The following is a 27370-nucleotide window of genomic DNA, read 5'->3' on the forward strand; positions in this document are numbered from 1 at the left end:
AGAAACTGTATCAAAATCCGTTGTATAGTTTCAAAAGATTTAAACATACATACAGGCAGACATAGAGACAAACGCGGGAAGCGACTGCGCTTTATACTATGTACTGATAATAATATGACGGTACAATATAGGTCAAAATACATAATACAGTATTATCCCAATGCATTGTATTTGCAGCCATATTTCATGATATCACAACTTATTTATATTTGAAACAAAGGAAGGAAATAACCACTAATACCGTGTTTATGCCGGAATAATTATTTAACTCGTGGCTAAGTAAGAACAGCCGCGCAAATAGTTCTCTCAGGTTAAGCGACGCTTGCTTAAGTTGGTCAATGGATGGCTGACCATATTTGTACATTCTAAGTTTCTCCGTGTTTCGGAAGGCATTAAATTGTACGTCCCGGCTGTCATTTTCAAATATCTTTGACAATAGTATATACTAAAAATAAGGTTGTTATTTATAATATATACCTGTTCATTGCGCGCACATAGCGTCACAAGCGATTTAGCCTACTTGCCAGTAGGTTAGTTACAATGAATGACGAATATCGGTCACCACGAAATGAAAGGAATGTTTTACGTAAAGTTCAATACTAATGTAATTCTTAGTATCTTTATATGGCGTTTACAATAGTTAGTTAGTTTTTGACGAAGTTGACGAGCTACGTAATGGCATGGTGGCTTTGTTCCGATGACAGCGCATTTTTATCTATGAGTGCCATGACCTGGTAATCTTGGTTCAACTCCAAATTAGTAAAATCCTCAACGGTCATGAGTGCAGGTGCAAAATTTTATATAATAATATGCATTGTATTATGATTGGTTATTTTTGGTGAACTGTTTTTTGTAATTAATAAATAAATATGTAACTATACGCCTCTACAACATTTTAGGTATTATGTATTCTTGTTTATTTATTTTCAGAGCATAATAATAATTTGTTTTTCTACAATATTGTTATTCTCTTCTGCAATCAATACAGAATCAGTTGAAGGAAAAATTGTTGGAAAAATCCGTTATCAGTGGTTTTACTATTATGTATATTATTTATATTAATAGAAATATTTATATTTCCAACGTAATAAGTATCTGAATGTGTTGCAAATAATGCATAACACTAGTAAATGCTCTCGGCTTCGTTCTGGTAGTTTCACAATCTATCATTCTGCCTAATTTTATTCAAATTGGTTCAATATATAGACGCACTTTTGCATGTATAATATTTTTATCGATATGGAGAAAATCTCAGAAACCACCTTTTTGCTCGAACCGCGATTTAAACACGAGACCTTTGCGCCACAGTCGCTTACACTACTGACCCCACCACATAGACGATGTAAAATTTAAAGAACAATGTACAAACACACTGAATCAATGCTCTACAAATCATTAATTGTATATAAATAGTGTATTGAATTTTAATAAAATAGGATCTCAAACAAGTAAAGCGCAGTGCACACCAAAGTTGCCGACCGGTAGACACAGCGCGGCGACACAAGCCGGCAGCATGTCAACGGCTTACGTACACAAGCGCTCAATCCACCAACTAACCTGCTGACGTAGGTCGCCGGGTCGGCAACTTATGTGTGGACATAGCTTAAGAAATCAAGGAAAATTATTACATTGGTAATTTAACGGCTTCCTTGCTCAGTGAGCATAGACCCTTCACCAAGTCTGGTAACTCAAAATGTTGCGAATCGCGTGTTTGATATTTGTGGCTTTAAGTGCAGTCGACGGCTACGACATAGCCGATTCCAATTGGAAAGATTTGAAAGGAAATCCTATATCTCGGTCTTACTGCAAAAATAAAAACTGTCTTGTAAAATGCTGTCCAGATGGTTATATGGTGGTTGCGAAGGACAATGTACCGCAGTGTATCAGGCCGGGTGTAGAACGGCTTCAAGACAAGCTGAGTGAGGAAGTCAACGTGTACAAGTGGGATGACAAGTTGAAGACGCCTGTTGACACAGGGAAGACTGTCAACTCACACTTCGAGTTCGTTCAGAATGATTACCTGATGGACTTGACGAAGACTATACCATTCACCGTCTGCGATTTTAAAATTTTAGAGGTAAGAAGGTTTTTTAACCAAAATATTTTATTTCTACAATTAAAATAGCTTATAGTAATCAATGATCATGTAAGCGTTCTATTTAAAAAAATTGCAAATTGGTCTAGAACTTTTTGAGAAAATTTGTTACAAACATACTTCACAAATCTTTCCTCTTTTTAATCTAATAGTATTTGTAGTAAAGATATAAATATCACGCCTGTTATAAAACAGGTAAGGGAAATTAACAAAATAAACTTGTGTTAATATGTTTGTATGTTTGTGTATGTAGTACTACAATTAATACATGTATGGTAGTTATCCTTATAAACATAGTTTCCTTATTTGTTCAAGCTATAGAAGAGAAATAGTTAAAATAACTGCGGTACTTATTATATATACATAATATCACACCAGTTATACCCGAATGTGTAGTCAGAAGTGTATGAAATAAATCCACGTTTTACCATTAACTATGTTAGTCCCATGTAATAGGGAGCGAGCCTATTGCCATATACCGAGGACGTTACCAAACTTCTAAATTAGAAAAAGCAATAGCACTTTGTCTTACCTGGGAATTGAGCCCGAGACCTCGTAGTTACCAGTCGGGTATACTACCGATCGCGCTTTTTGTAAAAATGTTAACATATAAATAAAAAATATGTTCTATATCGATGTACGACAAATATATAATTAACAATATATTTTCCACATTTGTGGTTGTCACTGCAAAGTTTACCTTATCTAAAAATATCCTATATCCATTTTCAATAACATACAATCAAAACAAGGTACTCATAGTTAGTTGCGCACACCGGTCGATAAACCATCGGTGGATCAAGCAACCTTATTGCGGTCATTCCATAGTTGGGTAACCACATAGTCTCCGTACTTCGGAGAGGATGTTAAAGTCAGTCCCGGTTGTTGTCAATTAAGACAACAGTTAGTGTCGTTAAGCCATGTCAACGGCTTTCGAGCGGCTTGAACGATTTTGACACTAGGTTGACTAACCATACGATGAATAAATGATTAATCAAACCTTATTCAAGTGTTTGTGTGTGCATAACATCAAAACATTTTAAACGATTAACATAATAATAGATTATAATATAAGAAATTTTTGATCAGAGATATCGCGGGTGAAACAGCGAGTGCTAGCTAGTATTAAATGTAAAATCTGTTTACTTGAGACATGCAATTAATTAAATATAATGAGACGGACGTCACTGTGGTTTTAGCAGCTTTAATAAACCACATATATAAGGATAAAATAACATACACTTGTGACACAAAAGTCCAATGACATAGTGACCAATCATCCTGTTTTGATTTATATTACTACCTCTATCAATCTGAGGAGAGAATATCTAGTTGCGCTCACCGGTCGGTAAACGATCTCTGTAGGTTAAGCAAACCTTGGCGCGATCATTAGATAGATGGGTTTGAGCTGGTCGTCTCCGTGCTTGGAGGGCACGTAAAATGTCGGTCCCGCTTGTTGTCAATTAAGATAACAGGCGTCAAGCGACGTCATAGGCCTTCGGGCGGCTTGAACAACTTTGACACTATGTTGACTACTAACCATACGAATAATAAATAATACTTGCTACACACATTTTTGTTTCGGCATTAGTCGGTAGTATAGGTAAGGAAAAATTATTATTAAATCACAAAGATTATTATAAGAATTAGTAGGTAACGTTGCTACCTATTTGTGATTACCTTTAGTACGATAATAACCACAGTCTAATGAAATTGCGTGAATGAAACGTTACGTGATCAATATTAAGTCATCCTAGAGTAAAAGTGAATCATTAATTAATTCTTTGTTACCGCATCATTATGAACTCGGTAGGAGGCTGTGACGTCACTATTAACAAGTAGCTAAATTAACTCATTTAAATCCTACTGCTGGGCAAGGGTCTCCTTCCAGAATGAGGGAGGGGTTAAGCTTTGAGTCCACCACGTTGGTCACGTGCGGGTTGGGAACTTTGCATACCTTCAAGAACTGTTCTAAAGAAAGCAAGCGTTTCCCTTCAGCGTTGAGACGAGTGATAATTATGTCTAATACACTCCTAACTTCGAAAAATCATTGGTGTGTTACCTCGGGTACGAATCTTAGACCACTTGCGTGGGAGGCACTTGCAATAAATGAATCCTTTTTTTTATTTTGACAACATGGTTATCTAATTCAATATTAACTCGTACTTTGGTAACCAGGCATCTGACAGACAAATTCATATACATCTGAACACATTCTCATAAAAATAAATTTTCATACATACTATGCACAAAGCATTAGTATTGGCATTTAAGGAAGTTAAGCAATTTTTATGCATTCAAGTAGAAGAGCCTATAATCTATCTAAGAGTGTTAGACTCTTAGCTTAGGAAAGATTCCCTCGTGATTTAATCGAAACAATATTTCAGGATGGTTCTTTGAAAGTGAAGAAGACGAAGGAAGACATGCCATGCTACGACACGTCGCCGCTGCAATACTGCGTGAGCTACGTGTTCATCCTGAGGGACCCCAAGGAGGGAGAGGGAACGGGGCCGGTACGCGACGCGGTGTTCTCCTTCAGGGGACTCAGAGAAGATGACCCTGATGCTAAGAAGAAACATGACTTTGCCGCCATTGGTTAGTACCAAGTACCTATTACATTTTGTAGCATAAATCTTGAAAAACTTGTACAGTGCCTAAATTACGATTTTCTTCAGCCGGTACTACATTTGACATTAAAAATGTACCCCAAAAATCAGTTTCTACGGCGATTCCGACTCCGATTGTCAATAGTCGAAGGTCAATGGTGGTAGAAAATAGCGTTAAAATAATATTTTTTCTCGCTAACTTCTCAGGATTTTGCTGGTCGCTATTTCCTCGCTCGGTTCGTTCCCTTTGTTTTGAACCCTCCATTTTCCAAAACGATAGGCAGAAACCAAAGAACGCTAACTCGCTGCGACTCCTTCAAACTTCACTTACTTCATTCAAATCCATGCATCTTTCATATATTTTAAAATAACAATATTTTAAATATGTGTTTTAAAGAACCATGTGGTGTGCAGGTATGCTGATATCGTCGTTCTTCATGGCGCTGGTGCTGGTGGTGTACGCGTCGCTGCGCCAGCTGCGCAACATCGTGGGCATGATCCTCATGGCCTACATGTTCACGCTCAGCGTCGCCTTCGTGCTGCAGTCGGCGCAGCTCATCGCGCTTGTACAGAGCAACATCGACTCTAAGACCTGCCAGCTATTGAGTAAGTACACTATTTTTTCAATCACTAGCTGACCCAGCAAACTTCCTACCGTTTAATAGATCACTCTTTATTATTTTTTTCTCCTTAAAAACCATCGTCGTACTTTACAAGGCATATTATAATAATTAGCGAAATCGGTTCAATTGCTCCCGGGATTTGCACTTGGCAATAAATTTTGTGATTAAATTTATATAATTTATATAATAATATATAAGATTATTTATTTTACAAAGTCTACATGACAGTCGCCGACTCACTGGTAGTACATGTTGACGGATATATTTTGCAGGTAAAAGTAATCTTTAAATCGTTTATCTTTAAATAATTATCTTGATTCTTTTGAAATAAGGAACCACATGTGTATGTGGGTCGGCAACTTTGGATTTTGTTGTATACTCCGTTAACTTTACTCTGTGATTTGAGTGCTACAGATGTCGATTATTCAGAGTTGATTTCTAGATCCATAAAAAATATGAGAACGGTATAATTTCTCTCTCTCTCTGCTAGTATATTCTTGGTGGCTCGGAGTTCACTCACCTTTTATAATGTAGAATATAAAACATTATTTCAATACAGTACCTACATCTTTGGTTTTATAAAATATTATAAGGTAACCTCTGTAACAAGTAAATAGGTTGACATAAAGTTGTACCGGGATTTTCCTGTCCGGATTCTTGTTAACCGCCGTGAGGTTTCCTTCCCATTGTAATTTATTTAATTTATTGAGCCCTTACCTCCTGTCGTGCGTGAGCGACGAATGCATTGAAAATGTGGCCAAATGTAGAAATATATCATAAGCCCTATTATTTACACTCAGCTGACTGGTACCATCAAGAAGCGTGCGATCGACATTTAAAATTTCTTGACAAAACTATTATTTTGATTTATTATATATGACAAAAACAGAATACACTAAGGGCGTTAATAAGTTATTTAGTAAAGTTTACTAGTAGATAAGCTTCTCGGTTGTAAGACAAAGCCTACCTCATGATAAGAAATATGGACTGCTTCTATTGTCAGACAACTTAGTAAAGAGTCTTGGAATGCACAATCTATACCAAATCGAGATTTTAGTGTACGTTCGGGTGGCGTAAATTCGTATACCTCCGTTTCGCACGTACGTGGTTCGGTTATAGTATTATTGTTTTTGTTGCAGGTCCAGCGACATATTACTTCTTGGTGGCCAGTTTCTTTTGGCTCAACGTCATGTCCTTTGACTTGTGGTGGACTATTCGGTAAGTTTTCCTCTTCATATTTTGTCAAACGTGTAGTGAAAACAGAAACATTTAGAAACGTTACACAAAATTTGTGTGTATCAGAAGTAAATGTGACTTTTACCCAGAGTACTGAGATACGAATGTCATTACCTTGCAATGATTTTGTATTTTTGTAAAAATACGCACAAAGTAACAATACATAAATACAGTAAGATGAAAATAGTTACTTTATTATTAATGCTAAAGTACTACCAAGAATTTATTGGAAGTCAAGAATATTTTGGTAACCGAAACCACGATATCCAAGTGGCAGCATGAGCAGCTCTCCCAACAACAACGACTAATTATTGTTTTGTTCCTCAGCGGTACCCGCAAACGCCGCGACATCCATCGTCGTGGCGAGCTGGTGAAGTTCGGCTGGTACGGCCTGTACGCGTGGGGCGTCCCGGCTCTGCTCACCATGGCTGTGGTCATCGTGGACCGAAACCAGCTGTACGGCGACGAGAACGACCGACCTCCCTTCAGGAGCTGTTCTGCTGAAAGTAAGTAAAGTAGCACTACTGCTCCAGTAAACTGTCTAAATGCCGGTGTCAAAATTCTATCCGTAGATAGGTGACTATCACGCTAGGTTATTTTTTTATCGACTAATTATTGTCATTTGTCCAGATATGAAAGTATTTTGTGCTAATCCAGGTTTTAAATTATCTATCGGGCAAAAGTCGTGATATCCAGTAGTTTTATAATGGAAGAGTAACAATCTTCGATACGTCCATCCATCGAAACCAACTTCCTTATTGTAATACTGGTAGGAATATAATATGAAGCAGAGCATCATTCAAAATATTAGAACTTGTGGCGTTCTCTGGTCTTTCTCTATCCCTTTGGATAGAAGGCGTAATTTTATGTATGTAATGTATGGACGTATGTATGCATGTATGTGTGTATGTATGTACATACATATGTATTAGAACTTGAAAATTCCGCAGAATGTTGAGTTAATTGTTTGTCGTTGTTTTCAGACCGAGCCACAGTGCTGTACACGCACATACCGATCGGCATAATGACGGCGGCAAACATCGTGTTCTTCATCCTGACCGCGTACAACATCTGGCTGGTCAAGAGCGCCGTCCACAAGTCTAAAGACTCCAGGAACACCAAGCCTAGCGAGAATAGGTGAGAGATAAACAATATTATTACGATATCAGCAAATAAAAACACCGACTAGAAATTCCAATGGGATTTTGATTTTGACCAGATTTTTTTGTTTTTTAGTTCTAATGGTTATACCTGAACAATCTGAACATACATACTATAATAGCTTCGTACAACTCAAAAGAACGAATAGACGATAGTCGCCTCATTTTCAGCGAAAACCAGGCCTGCATATGTTATTAAATTAGCAGACCAGGCAACAATAGCAGCTTTACTGTGACACACCGACAGCAACCAATGCCAATTTTCAATCATTTTAGTAACTCAATTTTTCATCCTCATCCGTCCAGTTGTTTAGACAAGCAAACAAAGGTAAAATAACATCCCGTTTGTTATGCATCAGGTTCGTGATCTACATAAAGGTGTTCCTGCTGATGGGCGGCAGCTGGATCCTGGAGCTGATGCCCTCGGACCAGGTGTTCTGGCTGCACGTGCTCATCAACTTCTACAACATGTTCGTGGGCGTCGCCATCTTCATCATGTTCGTCTGCAGGAAGTCTATCCTCATCATGCTTTGTAAAAAGTGAGATATTATATTGACCTTACGTTTTACTGAGAAGATTCAGCAACTTCTTAAATTTTCTTGAGAAATACGGATCTAAAATATTGTATTGCTCGTTAAAACAATGTTTTCGATGACCTACACTCCTCTCAAAAATCACTGGTTTTAGAAGTTATGATCTCTAGTTTTTTGTTTTTACTTCCTCCTTCAACTTGTGGTTAGATTCGGATAAACAAAGTTAGTTTGCGCTTACTATAGACGTATTCCTAATTTCATCAATGTATTTATTTAGGGCAATCCTTGCACACTTTTCAAGGCACTTTAATGGAATGCAAAGTCTTTTGCACTTGGTAGTTGTAGGAAGGCAAATTTTCATAACGAGAAAACCTGTACTCAGTAGCGGGAAAGTAAAGTAATACTTATTAATACAGGCGCTCTGTTACAGATTCAATATAAGGAACAGCTACGTGGACCGCATGCAGTCCTCGCAGTACTCGAGATCAGGCACTACCAAGAGCTCGATAAGCAAGAACAACAACCGCAAGTCGATGAGAGACGACTATGAAGCCGCGGAGGAACTCACTACTTACAGCACGACAGCCGACGCCGCGTGAAATAAGTAACACTTGTATAATAATGTAGTAATCAAAAGAACTATAACCTACCATTATTAGAAATTGGCAAGTTATGTATTAAAATATAAACAACGCCCCCTAGCGGGTGCCGTTAGAACTATTTTTATAAGGTAGAATTAATTTTGATAGTACTGACTGTTGAAACAACAGTGGAACTTTTTCTACAACTTTTGATACATTTTGTATGAAAAACTGATTAGCGCCCTCTACCATATTTCACAAGTATTATTTTGTGTGAAAATTGGAAATGTCAAAATTAATTGCTTGTTAGTCGATAGTTTCGAGTGTAGAAAATCGCTACCGTGTTCCTTTACTGCCTGAGTGTTACTATCGTTTAATTGAGAAATGAGGTTCACCCGAAATGATCTCTTAATCAAATCATTTATTGCTCATAAACTATTATAATGTAATAAGTTTTTAAATACTCATAAGTTTAATATTAAAGTTCGTCGGAAAACAACAGAACGAATAAAATTGTATTGTTCCCAAATAATGCATTAAAATTTTAGTTTAGTTTTATATAATTGTGATAGAATATAGATTGATAAATAAAATGGATATAATAAGAACCGACCGCAGAAAGTCAGGACGCCTACTACAATTTTATTAAAACAAAACTTCGCACAGAATTTTGTTTCTAAACCTACTAATACATATTTCGTGAAAGTACAAAACCAAAAATATATTTAGACACATGATAGTTATCCAATATCGAAATTGTAAAGAAATTCGGATTAACGAAATATAGTGCGTGGTACTCAAAACCGGTCGTCTTGTATGACAAAGTGTAATGGATGTGAATGAGGCATAAGTAAGATCACAGCGATAGTGTGTTCCCTGCCTAACCCTATGAGTTAAAAGCGTGATTTTATGTATGTATGTATGGTTGTAACTATAAATATAAGATCATGTGTTCATACCAATAATAGATATAAGAAACATTTATGTAGTGTGTAAGTAAAGTTAAAAATAGAGGCAATAAGTTTAAGCGTGGTCTCATTTAAATGTAGACAAACCTTATAATACCGTACCTACTACTTAATTACTTATAATAAGTACAGAACAATTAATATTTTTAATAAAAGATTTAAATGTATTTGTATTTTTATTCATAAGGAGTTATGGGAGGGGATTAAATTTTATCCTCGAACAAAGCTATTCTTAAAATAAATACAAGACTTTTAAACTAATGTATGACATAGCAAAGGCCCAACTTGTCGGCTTGGTAATAACTTGGGTAAGTAATCCGTCCATACATTGGCATAACAAACAGAGATCTACATAAGTAAGCCGGTAAGCCGGTAAGCCGGGGACGAGTCACGGCTTGTTGCTATGGGCTATCGCCGCTGATCGGGAATATATCATGATTTAAGAAGGTCGTGTTATTGGAACATAGATCTTTATTGAATGGGGAAAGATTATGTTGCAACACATATTGTATAAGATTTGTATGCGATGTTTGCGTGTTTTTTTTTTGTTAACCAAAGGTTTAACATGCTTTGAGAAGTTTCCGTAGTTAAGGTTTGAATGAGGAAAGCTTAACTTAAAATAATTTTGGTAGTTATTTTTAAAATATTTTAATAACCGTTCATATAAATTAATATCGTTATACTTTTGAATAAAATAATGCCTAGGTAATCGTATTTAATCTTAAACGAAAATTTCACACACTTAGCACAATTTTACTTTTTGAAAAAATCACCATGTTGAGAAAAAAAATGTTGACGAAATCGTGAATAATCTTTAAAGAGATGTAAAGATCCTTATTCTCTGTTTACACCTTTTTAATGTAGAGTTCGGTGAGCAATAAAGGTTGGCAAGGCAAATAAATAAAAGATTCTGTCTGATATTTTCTAACATTGTAGCTGCAAAAATCTTACAAGAAAATTTTCTTAATTACATTTACTTAGTTCATTAACAAGCGCAGACAAACAAAATAACGCGAGACAAGCGTCGTAATGAGTTGGGGTTTATTTGTGATGTTCTCAGTGACTCAGTGATATTAGAACAACTCTCAAATTGACAATACAAATACGCTATTAACGAGGTACAGTATAGGTCTTAAAGCGCGCGACAAGCGGGCTGTAAAGGCGGCGGTTAGAGACATGAGGACGCGATCGGAAGCTAAGACCGAACTTGTCTTTAGGTAATGCGTAGATCATATAGCCGTGAATGGTTTTGTTTATATTTTACAATACATAGCTAGTTTACCAGTGGAGCCTAGTGTTCAGACAACAGAGAGAGAAAGAGACACCATCGCCGGTGGTTCCTGTCACTCCTCAACACGAATCTCAGTCAGTATAGGTTAGCAACTAGTATTTAACTTTGTTACATACGTACATTATTGATAATGTACGTGTATGAACAAAGTCACGACGTTTTGTCCATGGGCGCAAGCTAGCACAATTAAGTTTGAGCCAAATGTAATCTTCATAAAAGCTATAAAATGTTATATTTAAGAGTAAACCAGCTGCTAAAACGCTAATCGCTACTCGCTCGCAGTAAGACCTGTGCTTCTTTAGAAACAAATTAGTCCGCACTTCATCTCGATACAAACGAACGAGGGTTAAACATCAATTTTATTGAAGCACCGCTCCAACGATCGGTACAACATAATTAAACGATTTCAAACTCAATTTAGCTTTTCATTGTTCTCTATATACCCCCTGTATGTACAGTGTTCTATTGAAAACCAGTAGTGGAAAAGAAAAGGACTTGCTAGCACGAGTTTTCTCGTTAGCGACATAAAAGATTCGCTATTGAATATTTTAATGTGACTTTTTTATTGAACATTATTACCTGAACATAAAAGCTCTCCAGAAAACCGCATTTAGAAATATTTAGCGTTAAATGTGTTATGTTAAATAACATAAAATGTAGTACATACACAAGAGCGTGTTTGTGTATGTGCCCTATTATTTAACACCTTTTTATTCAATACAACTCCCGGACTATGAAATAATGATGTGTCGCGGAGACTTTTACAAATATACAAAACTGACACAAAGTACAACCAGAGCCGAAGCCGAATCACAACGATTTGTGGATTGTCGACGGTGTCAATCAAATAATTGTGCCGAGTGGGAATCGAATCTACGACCTCCCAACGTAATCGTAGTGGCGTCGTGACCACCTTAACCGCTGTTCCACGGAGACAGTTACTTACACACTTCATTCATACCTAGTAAAAATTTTGTTCACAGTCGTAGTCATAATAATAATTGCGGGGATATTGCTTCTGTGAAAGTTTCACCACTACTTGCCTCAGCGTTTTTACATCTAATATCATAATTGAAAACTTTATCAAACCCTTACATAAAAAAGTGCGTATTTAAACCGATCCAATCCCTTACCTTACCCTTCTCGGCTCAAAGTGACGGTTATTTATGGCGGTCCCATAATGCGGGCCTAAGAACCTACCTCGCACACCAGCATTTGAAAAATAACATAAAAAGGAATCAACGTTACTTATAGCAAGGAAAAGGCACATGTAGGGCTATACTATAAAATTTTATGAGCGGTTTTACAGACGTGGATTATCGCTGCAAATAAAATAATGACTATGTTTCTCTTCCATCGCCCAAGTTTCATTTCCCATCGGGAAATTATGTAGCCATTTTTGTGTAGACGGCCTCCGTGGCACCCGTTGTTCCCACACAGAACAATTCATAATTTTACGTGATCCACAAATAAATACACGTGTTATACTTTGTGTTCGTTTAAAAAGACATAGTTACACTATGTCTAGTAGTATAGTCTAAAAAACTAATATCAAGAAACTAAAAAACTAAAAAACTTGTGTAACCGTAAAGATATTCTTTACGGTTACACAAAAGTCTGTAACTTGCTGAGTGCCAAATTCCGTGGCACATTATTTACCATATTATGGTTCCGGTAGAATATTATAGAAAAAAAAAACTTCTTACAACGTAATAAGAGCTTAACCCCCTATAAAAGTTACTCAAGTCGTAGCTATGTCTTAATTTTAAACGTACCGCTGTGTTATATTCAGACAATAACCAGGCCCGCATTTTACGTGCCTTCCAAAGAACATAAACGTAAAGCTCGCTCGAGTTTCAAAGTAAATGAAAAATGTTTATTTCAGAAATGCCTTGTTCATAAACGTCGGTATAAATTGTAAGTAATAATTAGTAATTCCACTCACGCGAATATTTTGAGGCATAACCGCGGTGGTGAAAATATTCACGATCACATGGCATATTCTGTGAGAGGAAATAATTCACATATTTTTCGAAAACCCTACAAGATTTAAGGAATAACTAAGTGCCTTATGTTTGGAGCGGTAAAACGTGGAGAGCCGTTAAAAAATTTAAATAATAATAATATTTTAATCATAATTGTAACCTTAACTACTTTTTCGTAAGTAAAGGAAGGTTGCAGCCGGCTGCTACGGCGGCAGATTCATAACAGTGATAATTATAATATGAAACCCATTCCGATCATGAGTGCAGCAGCAGTCACTGCTTGTTTGATAAATTTGAAGTGATATTATGGTGTAACAGAGCATGTGCGGTCGACAGTCATCTAGAAAAGTGTACCCTCCCGACTATTTCTCTTTTAAGATATTCATTTAGACTATTAGTCAATAAAAGTTTTTGTCCTACATATTCATATTGCTGACGTTTCAACACCTATAACTTTATTACATGCTAAGTCTGTGTCAGTGTTTAATAGAGGTATAATGAAGGCTTTTACTCTAGACATCGATATATAGCCAATCTTTATTTGAACTGTATGTGTGTATATGATAATGTAATATGTATGTATTTATGTACACTCGACACATCAAGATGACAGCTAATGGAGATGAATGAACAAAGACGCGTATCGAACGAGGCTAAATATAAATATAACTTGATGGAGATTTATGAATGTCAACTAAGAATAAACGGAAGTTAAATATATTTATATAGGAGATGTATAAGCATCAAATTCTAAACTTATTACGAATACTAATTAAAAAACCATAAAAAAGAAGAAAGAAATAATTTCCGATCTCAATCCAAATCTAGTTGTTATATAATATAAAACCAAATAACGTTTTAGAGTCCAAGAAAATATACTGCAGTAATATTTTCCATTTAAAACGGATCTTTGGCAACAACGTTCGTTGCCATTCTTCTTAGTACTTATACAATAGAAATGCGGTATAGTCAAAAATTTTACGTTAGTTGAGTAATTGAAATTACCAGCAAACTAACATAATATTTTCCTCTAAGCCTATGTCTGTGTATTGAAATCCCAATTGATCGGGAGCCTATCAACCGGTTGCCATGGCATCGCGTAGACTACCATCCACGAAACTTGGTACAGACGATGAATTTGGAACAAATATTAATATTGTGTCTGAAGTATCTTGTTTGAGTTAGCCGTTGTGAGGGATAATTATTCTTAAATTAATTAGAACATTTAACCGATGAAGTCTATAACAAAATCTAGTTATTTTTTATGATTGTGCTCATAGTCTATGTGTCGTTCTGAGTTGCATTCTTGCCCCAAAAATGAATAACTCAAAACTAAGCTTAATATTACTTGCTATATACGTGATAAATCATTGCATTAAAAATATTAAAATGTCAATGCGCCGCGGGTAACAAAAGATGCGGAACCGCTAGTTGAAGCTGTTTTTCAATCAAACTATCCATTCTGAGTTCGATTCTTGATTCAAAATTTTATAAGAATACACTTTTTTTCAGAAATAAATTGAGTATTTTAACACGCAATCTTATTACGGTAAAGTAAACAGCCTTATTTAAATGCGTGTACTCTTTTAGTACAAACGTTGAACGCATTACATTGCCAAGTGTTCAGATACATCCACTTAGATGTTATCTATAAAGAAAATTGCAAATTTTCCTCCAACAGTCTCACGATATGAGAACAGCTTTACCTTTTAACTCTAAGAAGTAGAATAATAAAAAGCCGTTTGTACTCGCAGATGTAGGCAACGATAAGATTATTTCCGTGCAGAAAGAACACGCAACTGCGGTATTCCACGCAGTATTAAAATTAAAAGAATTGATAGTTTTGCAGATGGATCAATAAAAACGCTACAATTCTACTATTGTTCTTACTTAACAAACTATTTTACAACTTGAATTCCATTCTTGGAAGAAAGGCAAATAATTCTTGAAGAAAACGTAGCACCCAATTTCTTCTTCAATATAACGACACAAACTTTTTTCCTTTGCCGTCTAGCTCTCATTGTACAACAGTATTCAAGATCTTGACAAGGCTCTTGAACTTTCATTCCAATATAATCAACACAATACTTCGAACCTATAATGCACTCGGACTAATGACATTTGGATTCTGTATCTTATTTATATATAAGTATTATAATATATCTAGACTTACCTCAGCAGTATATCTGGAACCTCCTTTTCCACCTTTCCCGTGCTCTGGCGAGTGCCGCAGCGCCTTCGTGTCAATCTGCACGTTCGTCTGCATCTTGTACTGCTCACACACTCACTAATACACGGAACAACACTTTCAACACTTCACTGTCTACTCATAGTTACTGTTTATATCAACTAACTAAATAGGCGTTTCAATTGGCAATGTCAAGAGTAGCTAAATCACATACAGAATAGTAGCGGTCCGATATTTTTCCCCTTGTGGACACCGAAAAGTACCATATTGGATTGTACTAGATGCTATTACATTTTTGAATATCTTTTAATGGTCTTTTTTTAATTCTATAAATTTACGTCAAAACAGTTCTTAAACTGGTAGAACACTTAAGTTTATTGGTATTTAATGTATGGTTGATATTGTCAAAAGCTACACAAAGATTAAAACTTTCTTCGGAACACTTGGACAAGTTTTTTGGCGTATAATATTAACATTTATGACAAGACGTTTGGAGTAAATACAGAGTTTATTTTCAGGCAAGAAGCGCTTTCTCTTATCGTATTTTCACTGGAGTTTTATGGATCGTATTTACACAATTTCATGAGAAGCGACGCCTGTTGAGTACCTGTAAAAGAGAAATAACGTGTTAATAGGGAAGAATAACCGTATAGCTGTTTTTTGGCGTGAATCAACAATTTAATTCATACTTCTTCAGGCAAACGTATAAAATATTATGATTACGTTCATATTTGTGGATATAAATGATATTTAGTTACATTTTTGGTATCTTTCTGAAAGGTTTTTATTAAATAAGACTTTATAAAATCAATAAAATATAGCTTCGTTATAAAGAAGTAAGGGTTGCCGGAGTCCGATGGATGAGGGCGGCCCAGGACCGGTCCTATTGGCGCTCGATGGGGGAGGCCTTTGTCCAGCAGTGGACGATTCCCGGCTGAGATGATGATGATGATGATGATAAAGAAGTAACAAACCACCTTAGGAACGCTTGGCTAAGACACCATAAAAAGCCCAAGGCCTTCGTTTTCCGAGCTCTGAACTTAACAACCATGAAATGGCCGAATGCCTTTTACGATTCGTCAACAAAAATATAAAAGTCTAAAAATATCGTTGTTGTATCTTTATTTCCTATTAATATCTGTTGTTATTTGATTTATACTCGTGTATAATACGCCACGGTACAGGGAGTTTGATGTGGATCTGTGGAACAAATGCCTCTGTTTACTATTAAATGTGATATTGTTTGTTTGACGTCGTTATATTATTTGTTGACTGGTTTTACTTCCGTTGTCATATTATTATATTGTATTTTAAGATGCCTTAAGTTGTTCTATTCTTGGCTCTCATATTGAAAGAATGTCTTTACTAAAAGAATCTGTAAGCTAACATTCACGAAGAGAGATATTTTATTTCACAAATTATAAGACTATAAATAAAGATAATAAATATCTACGTAATTTCCTTATCTTATCGTTGCCTGATTTGTATGGATAAAGTAGTTTAAAATTAAATAGGTGGAAACATTTTAAAATCCAAATTAACAGGAAATAGCAAAATAAGAACATTTTCTGAAACACCTCAATAAAAACGGTCTCAAAAACTTACCTACTTACAAAAAATTACGTTTTTTCTCATGACGGTAGGCGAAGACCAAAGACGAAAATGTTATTATGATCGAAAACCCCCATGAAATTGCATACACCACCACCATAATAATCTGACTTCCTCACAATACACATAAAACACCCCCGTACAGCAGCTACTTAGCGCCTCGAAATATGAGTTCCCTAAAATATGCTGACAAGTCGACGTGTACAGCCATGAGCGAAAATATATGCACAGAGTCATATTTGTCAATAAAAATTGCTAAATATTTTACATTTACTGTATATTTACACATCAGTAATAGAAATTATAATACTGATTCTACTTAATAATATAAATGCGAAAATCGTAAAGATGGTAAGCATGTTTAGTACTTGTTAATGCAAAAACTAGCGAACAGTTTTGAATAAAATTTCTTACGTAAGTAATTTGTGACCTGGATTAACACATACATAGTATACTTCTGGCGGAATTATTTAATTCATCTTTCTAAAGTCAAAGTCAGAAAATACATTTTTATACATCGGAGTTTAAACGGCATCGGCGTTGTTAACATATTTCTGCTCGTATCTGTACATAAACACGGGTGTAAAGTTGTATCGTCCCGGATGTAATACAACGGTTCGTTTATCAAAAACATTGTGTTTCGTGATTCATGATGTACAAGTTTTTGTTGTGAGTTGATTCCTGTGAGATAATGTTTTGAGACGAGTTGCAACTGTGTCTGGGGTCTTTACGGATGAACGATTAAAGGGGGTTTTAGTATAAATAATCTTAGTAGTCTTAAAATTTATCTCATAATGCTTTAATAACTACACCGAGCCAAACCGATTGAAATTAACAAAATACTACTTAGTGACGAATTCGCAAAAAGAACTACCTTTTCTAAAAATTCTAAGAAGTGTCTCAAAAGTTAATAAATCTTGTTTATATGCTACATACATATAGAAAATCACGCTTTCTTTCCAAAGGGGTAGGCAGAGACCAAAGAATGCCACTTGGTACGAGATACAGCATACAAATAATTAATTTAACGTTTAAGCGGTTAAAAAAAGTCGTGAAAATAAGTTTCAAGCACCATCTAGCATACCTTTTCTACCGCGAGCACTTCATCTTCAACCCTTTTTTAAGACATTCCTCGTACATTTCTTTATCTTCATCGATCGTGTTGTCGGGTTATAAGTGCGGGTTATAAGCAAGGTATATGAAGGGAACATCTGCCCTCCGTAATAGCGTTAATGTACTTTTAATCGACTGTTTCACGGATGACTGACTGCCTTGTTTCAGGCTTCCTTGAACATCTAATACCATTTGTTACGAGTATTTTATGTAAAGGATAGAAGGATAAGATAGCAATGTGAACGGATGAAGGAAATAAAGTGTGTAGAGATCGTAGCAAATGTCGTTCAATGGTCTCTGCTTAGCCCTATGGGAAAAGAACGTGTTTTTATGTATGCATGTATAAATATGAGCATTGCGGTAAACAGAACAGCTGTTAACATAATTACAACTTGCTAAATCCTGCAATACGAAAATGCACCTAAAGATAGCCTGAGGCTTACTCGGAATTATAATAACTGTAACTTAAAAAAAATTAACAAAACTTCCTCAATTTGCTTTCTAAGAATTATGAAAAATAGTTAAGTGTACTTAAATTCAATTCAAGGATAGTCCAAACAAATCAGAATAATATTTTGAATCAGTATAATATAATAATACTATAGAAAGTTATTTAATAACTTAATTTTCTGTTATGGTCTTAACATTTGCATTTAATAAGAAATATTTTCCCAGAAGCAATCGGTATATTTTTGTCCGGGGCATTTAAATAGAATCCCATTTCCTGTTGTCCATTACGGGTGTCAGTCGTACCGCGGCGTAATTAAACAACGGAGAGCGCGCAATGAAAATCTAAAGTAAAGCGAGGCGATGGCTCCCAGCGGTGGAATAACTTGTGTGTGGTCAGGACCGAGTCACAAGCTAATTATAGACACAGAGTAAAAATAAGCAGTAGGTATAAAGAAAGGACAGTCTTATACGCTAGATACATTTTTTTATTAAATTTGTCTGTGGATGTGTTTCGCCTCGTTTTACTAGTCTCATAGCTGAGCAACTACATTAAATACTAAATAGTATACCAAACTAACTTAACTAAAATTAGATTTCAGACAAACACCGGTTACCTAGTAACATAATTAAATCAGCTTGGCATTTCTCGCAAAGCACAAGTATTTTATTGTTCATTAAATTTATTTTTTACTTTACTTAAATCGTTCTCTTTTTCAGCCCTCTTTTTATGCATTGTATATAAACTAGTCCCAAAAATTAAGGGATATAAAAAAAGAATCCAAATTTTTGGGTGATTTTCAACAAGCTGTAACTCCGAGGAAAATGGTCGTACAGAAAAAATAAAAAAAACAAATTGTAGCTTCAAGTGTCTAATTTTTAGATATGACCATGAAAATTTTTTGTCATGGCCAGGTCTGGAGAAATCCAACGAAAACTACCAAAAAAAAATTTTTCAAAATTTTTTCCCTCCTAAAAAAAGGTCCACGGGCTTCAAAAATTTTTTTTTGATTCTTTCGTTCTAAATTTCTTTTAGAAAATTTAATCCTCTTTAATTTGCCGTATTCAAAAAGCCTGTACGACGATTTGCCACGGAGTTATCGTCAATCAAAGCAAAAAAGTTATTTTTGACTTTGATATTCAATAACTCCGGAAATAATGATCGTACAGGAAATCAAAGGAGGGTTTTGAAAACTGCACAATATTCTCTATAAGAAAATGTAAACATCTTCTAAGAAAAAATTTTTTTTTGAATTGAAACCTCGGACTGAAAAAAAGACAAAAATTCGCGAAATTAAGGATATTTGGATAACTTGGTATAACTTTGGATAAAATCGATGAACGAAGAATATAATCGGTAATTTTTCAACCTCAAAGTGTCCCCTAATATCCCTCAAAAATTCAAAGCGCTGCGATTTTTTTTTCATTGTGCCCCGAAGCTTCAAATTCTTTGTTGTTGCAAAAATCACCATTGTGAGCAATTTTGTGATTTTTATTCATTTTTTTAATAAACATTTTTTTTTCTCTCTAAAATCTTTATTTTTTCGATTAAAAATCAAATCGCGTGCCTATGCTCACTCCACGACATCGTCGAGCCCGATTGGCTTATGCGCATGACCATCACGATTGGGGTCGTAGACAGTGGACCAGTGTCTTATGGACTGACGAATCTCGATTTTGACTTCATGGCAGCGATAGACGATCTCTCGTTTTGCGATTTGCTTTTTAATCGAAAAAATAAAGATTTTAGAGAGAAAAAAAAATGTTTATTAAAAAAATGAATAAAAATCACAAAATTGCTCACAAAGGTGATTTTTGCAACAACAAAGAATTTGAAGCTTCGGGGCACAATGAAAAAAAAATCGCAGCGCTTTGAATTTTTGAGGGATATTAGGGGACACTTTGAGGTTGAAAAATTACCGATTATATTCTTCGTTCATCGATTTTATCCAAAGTTATACCAAGTTATCCAAATATCCTTAATTTCGCGAATTTTTGTCTTTTTTTCAGTCCGAGGTTTCAATTCAAAAAAAAATTTTTTCTTAGAAGATGTTTACATTTTCTTATAGAGAATATTGTGCAGTTTTCAAAACCCTCCTTTGATTTCCTGTACGATCATTATTTCCGGAGTTATTGAATATCAAAGTCAAAAATAACTTTTTTGCTTTGATTGACGATAACTCCGTGGCAAATCGTCGTACAGGCTTTTTGAATACGGCAAATTAAAGAGGATTAAATTTTCTAAAAGAAATTTAGAACGAAAGAATCAAAAAAAAATTTTTGAAGCCCGTGGACCTTTTTTTAGGAGGGAAAAAATTTTGAAAAATTTTTTTTTGGTAGTTTTCGTTGGATTTCTCCAGACCTGGCCATGACAAAAAATTTTCATGGTCATATCTAAAAATTAGACACTTGAAGCTACAATTTGTTTTTTTTATTTTTTCTGTACGACCATTTTCCTCGGAGTTACAGCTTGTTGAAAATCACCCAAAAATTTGGATTCTTTTTTTATATCCCTTAATTTTTGGGACTAGTGTATAATGTATGGTCGTGATGGCATGACAATCATTATCATTTTCCATCCCTTATTTTACTTTTTTATGTAATAATTCCATATAAAAAAAACTCTTACAGAATTGATAACTGTAACCTACATATTTATTTGCCATCCCATAAGATATAGCGTCAAAACAATTTCTTCTCACCGACTTACAAAACGCCCGATGTTTACCAAGAAATAATCTCCGACTAAGCGCTGTTTTATCTCAAACCAGACCAATAAATAGAGAATAACGTCTAGTTTGTGAACAAACATTGTAATAAATTAACCTTTACGTTGGATATCAATAGGATCGTTATATCTCGACCTTGGGAACTCATCTGTCAATAGAAATGTCTGGAATTTAACAACCAAATTGCTGTTTTTGGATACAGAAATTAAGTACTTTTTCCGATATTCAAGGTTTCTGAGACCTATTGAATTAAAGTATTAACAAACTTTTTTTTAGCTTGAATTACTTTCGTGATTTAAGTAGCAGTTAGCGCATTGACCAAAGAATAATAGACGGTCTAAACCTTATTTCACTTTACTTCCTTTTTTTTGGTTACTTGAATCAATTGACCTACTCATTAGCCTACTGCAGGTTTACACTCTGTGGTGTCAGCAGTCTTAATAAGTAACAACACAGCTATTTAAGACGTTGTCATGTTTACGGAGCACAACTTCGGTTTTGTTTACATAGCCTGTTTTGTGGGAAGCCCGTGTACCTGTTACTAACAAACAACGTAATATACATCGAATATGGGGATGTAAACAAAACAGGAATAATAATGTAAAAGTTAATATTTACTTTGAAATTTCGGCAAAGAGTTTTAGGTCGAATATAAATACTATTACAAGTAATTTATATTTAAGAGTGTCTTTTGGGTTTCTTTTTCATTCCAAATAAAAAAATATAGCTTCATTTTAAATCTCATGAGTATAAAAGCAATATTTCAAAAAACGGTTTAAATTTTGTACTAAAGATTGTTTTCAGGTTTCACTTATTCCCACTGGTCAACTAATAATTGGTCAACTTCAAACTATAATAATATAGTATTTATATATTTTATTTATTTATGTAGGAATGCAACTGTTATTATTAAAGATAAACATTCAGCTTTGTATATTGCTGAACATAAGTTACTCTTATTTTGACTAAAAAACATACATAAATGTATAGCAAACATCATTACTATATAGTCCCATTTATTTAAATAAAACTTGCACCAGTTTTCAAAAGACTACTCTCTCTATTCAATACTGGCCACATCAATTAGTCCACTGCAATTATCCCACTCTGTGGCTCTACGCAGTCAAAATGAAATGTTTTCATGTCTATACAACCGCGCATTCAATCACTACATGAATGGAACATGTGATGACTTAATAGTATCGCGTTAATGGGTTTTAAAATTATTTTAATGTGCAATAGTGCTACATACGTACATACATACATAGCGTAAAGCTTATAACTCCCATAATGCCAGGCAGAGATGAATGAAGTACAGTTGTATTTTGTTGTGTGGTTGGAAATGCCCCGTGTAATAAGGGCGAGTATAATCTAAAGGCTCTCTCGTTCAAAAGGAGACTTTTTCCCAACAGTGGGACATTATTGAGATTAAAAAAGGTTAGAACAAACGGTCGTTTTTATCTCCTTAATGATTCTTTTTAAGTGTAAAATACTGTATTTTATTATTTTTTTCAATATAGGTAGATAAGTTTAAAAATCACTGCAAATAACGTCGTTCATGTAGTGTGCACATATCTCAACTCGGCTCATATTTACGAGTTTGTTTACTACCGCACTACATAAAACTGATATATCTGTGTACACACACACATATACAGCTAAGCGTGGGAATTTATGTCGTGGGGCACGAAATACAACACAAAAAACACTCCACCATTAAATATCTACTAATAATATAAATGCGAAAGTTTGTATGCATGTTTTCGTTACTCAATCACAGAAAAACTGCTGAAAAGATTAGGATTTTTTGGTACGATAGCTTATAACCTGAATTAACACATAGAAACAATAACACATAATAACTCTGTTTTTTTTCACGCGTACAAAGTCGCTAGGAAAATAAGTAAGTTTAAGGTTTCATATTGTGGTCAATAGATGGCGTTGCATATCCGAATTGTTGCGACGTTGAAATGTCGTGTTTAGTAAATTCTCATTCAGATTTTATAACAAGGTCTCAGGTTCGCTTGTTTGATACAGAGAACAGTTAACGTTATGTAAAATTCTCAGTCAGGAAGTCGGTAGTTTGGGAATTCCCAAAGTAATATAATTGCATACCTTTAACACAGTAGAATAACAAGGAAACCGAAAACAACATGTATTTTACATTGTTTTTACTTTTTATCGTCATCTTTCATTCATGCAACGTTAAAGTTGAAAGTTAAAGTCGTTATAACAATCATTAAAAACAGTTGACCGGAACGAAAAGCGAGAATGTACTGATAATAAAATGCCATGAACTTTTCACAAAAAATACATTAAAATGTCTTTATGAAGTAATTTTAGGGCACTTTTACGAGTTCGTGTTGAAACCGAACGACGAACGCGTTATGAAAGAAATGAGATCAAGTGAAGTCATATATCTTCATTTAGAATTATGTATGAAAGTGTATGAACTGAATATTGTGTGATGAATGAGATTTGTAAAATTGTTATGGAAAAGTAAATAATTATTTATTTCGATATTAATAGACGAAATGTGATTTAATCAACTTAATAAAAATAAGTGTCTTTTTTGTTGTAGCAGTGTGTGTGACTTCTAAACACAATTTCGTAGATTCGATTCCTGGGTCGGTCAAAATCAATTTTGAATACTGTCTTAATAGCAACATTGCAACATTGCTCTTATTAAACCAGAAATATGTCATTTTATTTAATACTTTACCTGCCTAAACCTTACAACTTGTTATTCAAGTACAATTTTCCTAATTAAATAAAAAGGAAATCTGCACCCGAATAATAATTCGCCAGCTCATAATTCTACTACAAGGTAAAATAATGTGTTTTTTCCAACATTTTAATGAACACAAATAACAAAAACGAATGTTCCCATTGGTAACAGCATTACGAACATAACGACGATAAAATGCAGACGGAGAGTATTTATTATATTTCCTTATAAATACTGCTTCAAGCCACCGCTCGCGCTGGGCACAAATAAAACAGTATTGTTTGTTAACGGGAATTATATCGAAGTGAGGAGAATAGGATTTCTTAGCGCGTGAATTTGTACAAATAAAATATTATTTATTTCTTCTTATGTTCAGTCAAGCTTGTGTCAAAGTTTATCTTATGATGGCCTTTGAAGTTGTAAGCAAATTTTGAAGGAGAGAGATATAATACGTAGCCAACTGCCTCCGTGGGGCAGTGATTTGGGTCACCACGCCAATACCATTGCATCGGTCGTGGGTTCGATTCCCACACGGAACAATTATTTGTGCGATCCACAAATAATTGTTTCTGTCTGGTTGTGCTTTGTGTCCTTTGTTTGTACGTTTGTTAAAGGCCCCGCGACACAAGAGCAATCCTTAGTGCGGGAGTTGTCTTTTTAAAAAACAAACAAAACACAAAGACAAGTAAATAGCACATGTATGCATGGAATGTCCGAGATGATGGATGAATTCATGCACCAAGTATCCCACAAGGCTAATGACCACTTCCATTGGTCAGAAAAAACTAAGGATCACTAAAAAATATGTACATGTGCACGATTTTTAATCTACACACGAACATAAATAGTCTCAAAAACTGCGCGATGTAAACTCATTCATTGTCCGAAGTCGACAACGTAAGCGAGATGTGACTTGTTTATGAGTCGGTCCAAGCTACAAATTACACCGGTACTTTTTACACAACTACTAGTGACTACTACTGACTGTCGGCAGTGACTTTCATACTTTACAAAGCTTTTCTAGTTTTTTGTTCACGAGGAAATTAAGTGCTGTTGTATTCATTAATTACTTTTTGTTTTTCCATTTAATTAGTATAAAATTCAATTTTATTCATTTATTAGCGATGCTTTGCTCGGGTCACAAAGCTATTTTTTTTTTACCTTAACTTTATTTACGATCCGAAAACCCGATTAGTCGATTTAAAGTTTATAGCGAACAGACAGACACAGCGAATTCTATGATGTATAGTGATCATTGTAACAAACCTTTTTTCTCGAATAAAAACTGTTAGTTCTTTTAAATATATGTTTCTTTTTCTTGCAAACAAATAATTAGCAGTAAAGACCTCGCATAAAGTGCAAATAATGTTACCAAAACTGAACCTCAATTACATATAGAAATAATAAATCAGCCAGTTATAATGAAAGATAAATAATGTGTATAACTTTAAAAGTCCCACGGCCGGTAGTGTTTAGTGTACAGTAAATCAGTCGGAGCGCGCCGTCGGAAGGCATTACCGCGAGTTATGAACCACGCGCGATGCACGGTGGAGCGCGCTAACTAGCGGTTATGTACTAACTACCGATACACACGAACTTTACACTTTACTAACTGATAGATGATAGTTAAACTTAAACTCTGTAGCGTAATTTTCTACAGTTGGAACTGTTGAGTATCGAGACTTTGACATTTAAAATGTACTACTAAACTGTCCTACGGAACCCGCTAGACACACTGATTTGCCGTGCAAATTTGATAGATGGCTAGCCGGTTTTCGAGAGTCAATAGTGGAAGAAAATCGAGCTACGGACTATTACTATAATAGTTGGTATTTCATATTAACACTTATTAAAGAAATAACACAAGAGTCGAACAGTAAAGAGCATGTGACTACAAAAATAAATTGGTTACCAAAACAATATAATAATCTTCCAAAATGTTTAAAAAATATATCATTGTAAGTATATCCTAATTTAATGAAGCACAGTAAGATAATTCCCTTGTTTAAAAACGGATGCAAAAGTGAGCCCAGTAACTTTAGGCCAATATCCATCTTGCCTGCTCTCAGTAAAATATTTGAAAGGGCTATATTAGAGCAATTAGAGAGCCATTTCAGTTTGTATAATTTACTCCACAGCAAACAGTTTGGCTTTACAAAGGGTCGATCTACCATCGATGCAGGGGTCACACTTATTAGGCATATTTTCGATGCTTGGGAAGCGTCGCAGGATGCTATTGGGGTATTCTGCGATCTCTCCAAAGCGTTTGATTGTGTTGACCACAATACTCTTTTATATAAACTTAAATTCTATGGGATTGGGGATGTGGCACTTGACCTACTTGCATCCTACTTGTCTGAGAGAGTACAGTATACAGATATCAATGGGTCAAGATCCACTGGATCTGCAGTTAGTCTAGGGGTACCGCAGGGCTCTATCCTTGGTCCTTTTCTTTTTCTGGTATATATTAATGATTTGCCACATCAGGTACAGGATCTGTGTGACATCGTACTATTTGCTGATGATACGTCGCTTATATTTAAAGTAGATCGTAAGAAAACTGATTTTGACGATGTAAATGGTGCTCTTACACAGGTTCTCGATTGGTTTACAGCCAACAATTTATTGTTAAATTCTAAGAAAACGAAATGCATTAGGTTTACCATGCCCAACGCTAGGAATCTAGGTACGAATGTAGTTCTAAATGGTGAGGTGTTAGACATGGTCAACTCCGCAACCTTCCTAGGTGTAGACTTAGATAATAAGCTTCAATGGGGCACCCAAATAACAAAGCTCGCGGGCAGGCTCAGCTCCGCAGCCTATGCGATAAGAAAGGTAAGACAGTTTGCGGGTGTAGATGCGGCAAGACTGGTTTACTTTGGTTATTTTCACAGCGTTTTGTCCTACGGTATTCTACTTTGGGGCCGAGCTGCTGATATAGACACAATCTTCGTTATTCAAAAAAGAGCAATTCGCGCTATTTACGGCTTAGGAGCGCGGGACTCTCTGCGGGAGGTATTTGGGAAAATAGGTATACTGACGGTGGCATCACAGTATATTTTTGCGAATTTGATGTTCGTCAAACAAAACATAAATTCGTTTACTAAGAATAGTGACATTCATAACATTAATACCAGAAATAAGCACAAATTAGTAGGTCCCTGCAATAGATTGCAAAAAGTACACAACTCATTTGCAGGTCTTGGTGTTCGGTTGTACAACAAACTTCCCAGCAGTGTTATGGATCTACCCCAACAAAAATTCAAATTAGTTGTTAAAGATCATCTTATTAAAAGGGGTTATTATAAGATCGACGATTATATAATGGACAAGAAATCATGGGATTAGTTGCGCGTTCTACACAAATCAAGATTAACTATCTATCTATATATGTATATATTCATCTTTGCATTGTATAAATATTAATCAGTAGTATTTTAACTCTGTAACAGAGAGGTATCACACGAGCCTCAGTG

General features: G+C 35.1%; 2 protein-coding genes across 2 annotated transcripts in view; one reads left to right on the plus strand and one right to left on the minus strand.

Annotated features, from left to right (window-relative positions):
• The window catches only part of LOC142982569 (inactive dipeptidyl peptidase 10), a 533383-nt gene that overhangs the window by 429068 nt on the left and 76945 nt on the right, over positions 1–27370 (minus strand). Inside the window, exon 3 of the mRNA XM_076129128.1 lies at positions 15252–15873. Coding sequence (XP_075985243.1) covers positions 15252–15344 — 93 coding nt within the window. The 5' untranslated portion in view covers positions 15345–15873. The remainder of the gene's footprint in view (positions 1–15251; positions 15874–27370) is intronic.
• On the plus strand, positions 1511–9959 carry LOC142982596 (G-protein coupled receptor Mth2-like). The gene is made up of 8 exons (XM_076129169.1): positions 1511–2077; positions 4483–4690; positions 5116–5307; positions 6464–6542; positions 6888–7066; positions 7544–7697; positions 8080–8259; positions 8684–9959. The coding sequence occupies exons 1-8, from the start codon at positions 1694–1696 to the stop codon at positions 8850–8852; spliced, it is 1545 nt and encodes a 514-aa protein (XP_075985284.1). The 5' UTR covers positions 1511–1693; the 3' UTR covers positions 8853–9959.

This window comes from Anticarsia gemmatalis, chromosome 22, assembly GCF_050436995.1.
Source record: "Anticarsia gemmatalis isolate Benzon Research Colony breed Stoneville strain chromosome 22, ilAntGemm2 primary, whole genome shotgun sequence".
Taxonomy (NCBI): domain Eukaryota; kingdom Metazoa; phylum Arthropoda; class Insecta; order Lepidoptera; family Erebidae; genus Anticarsia; species Anticarsia gemmatalis.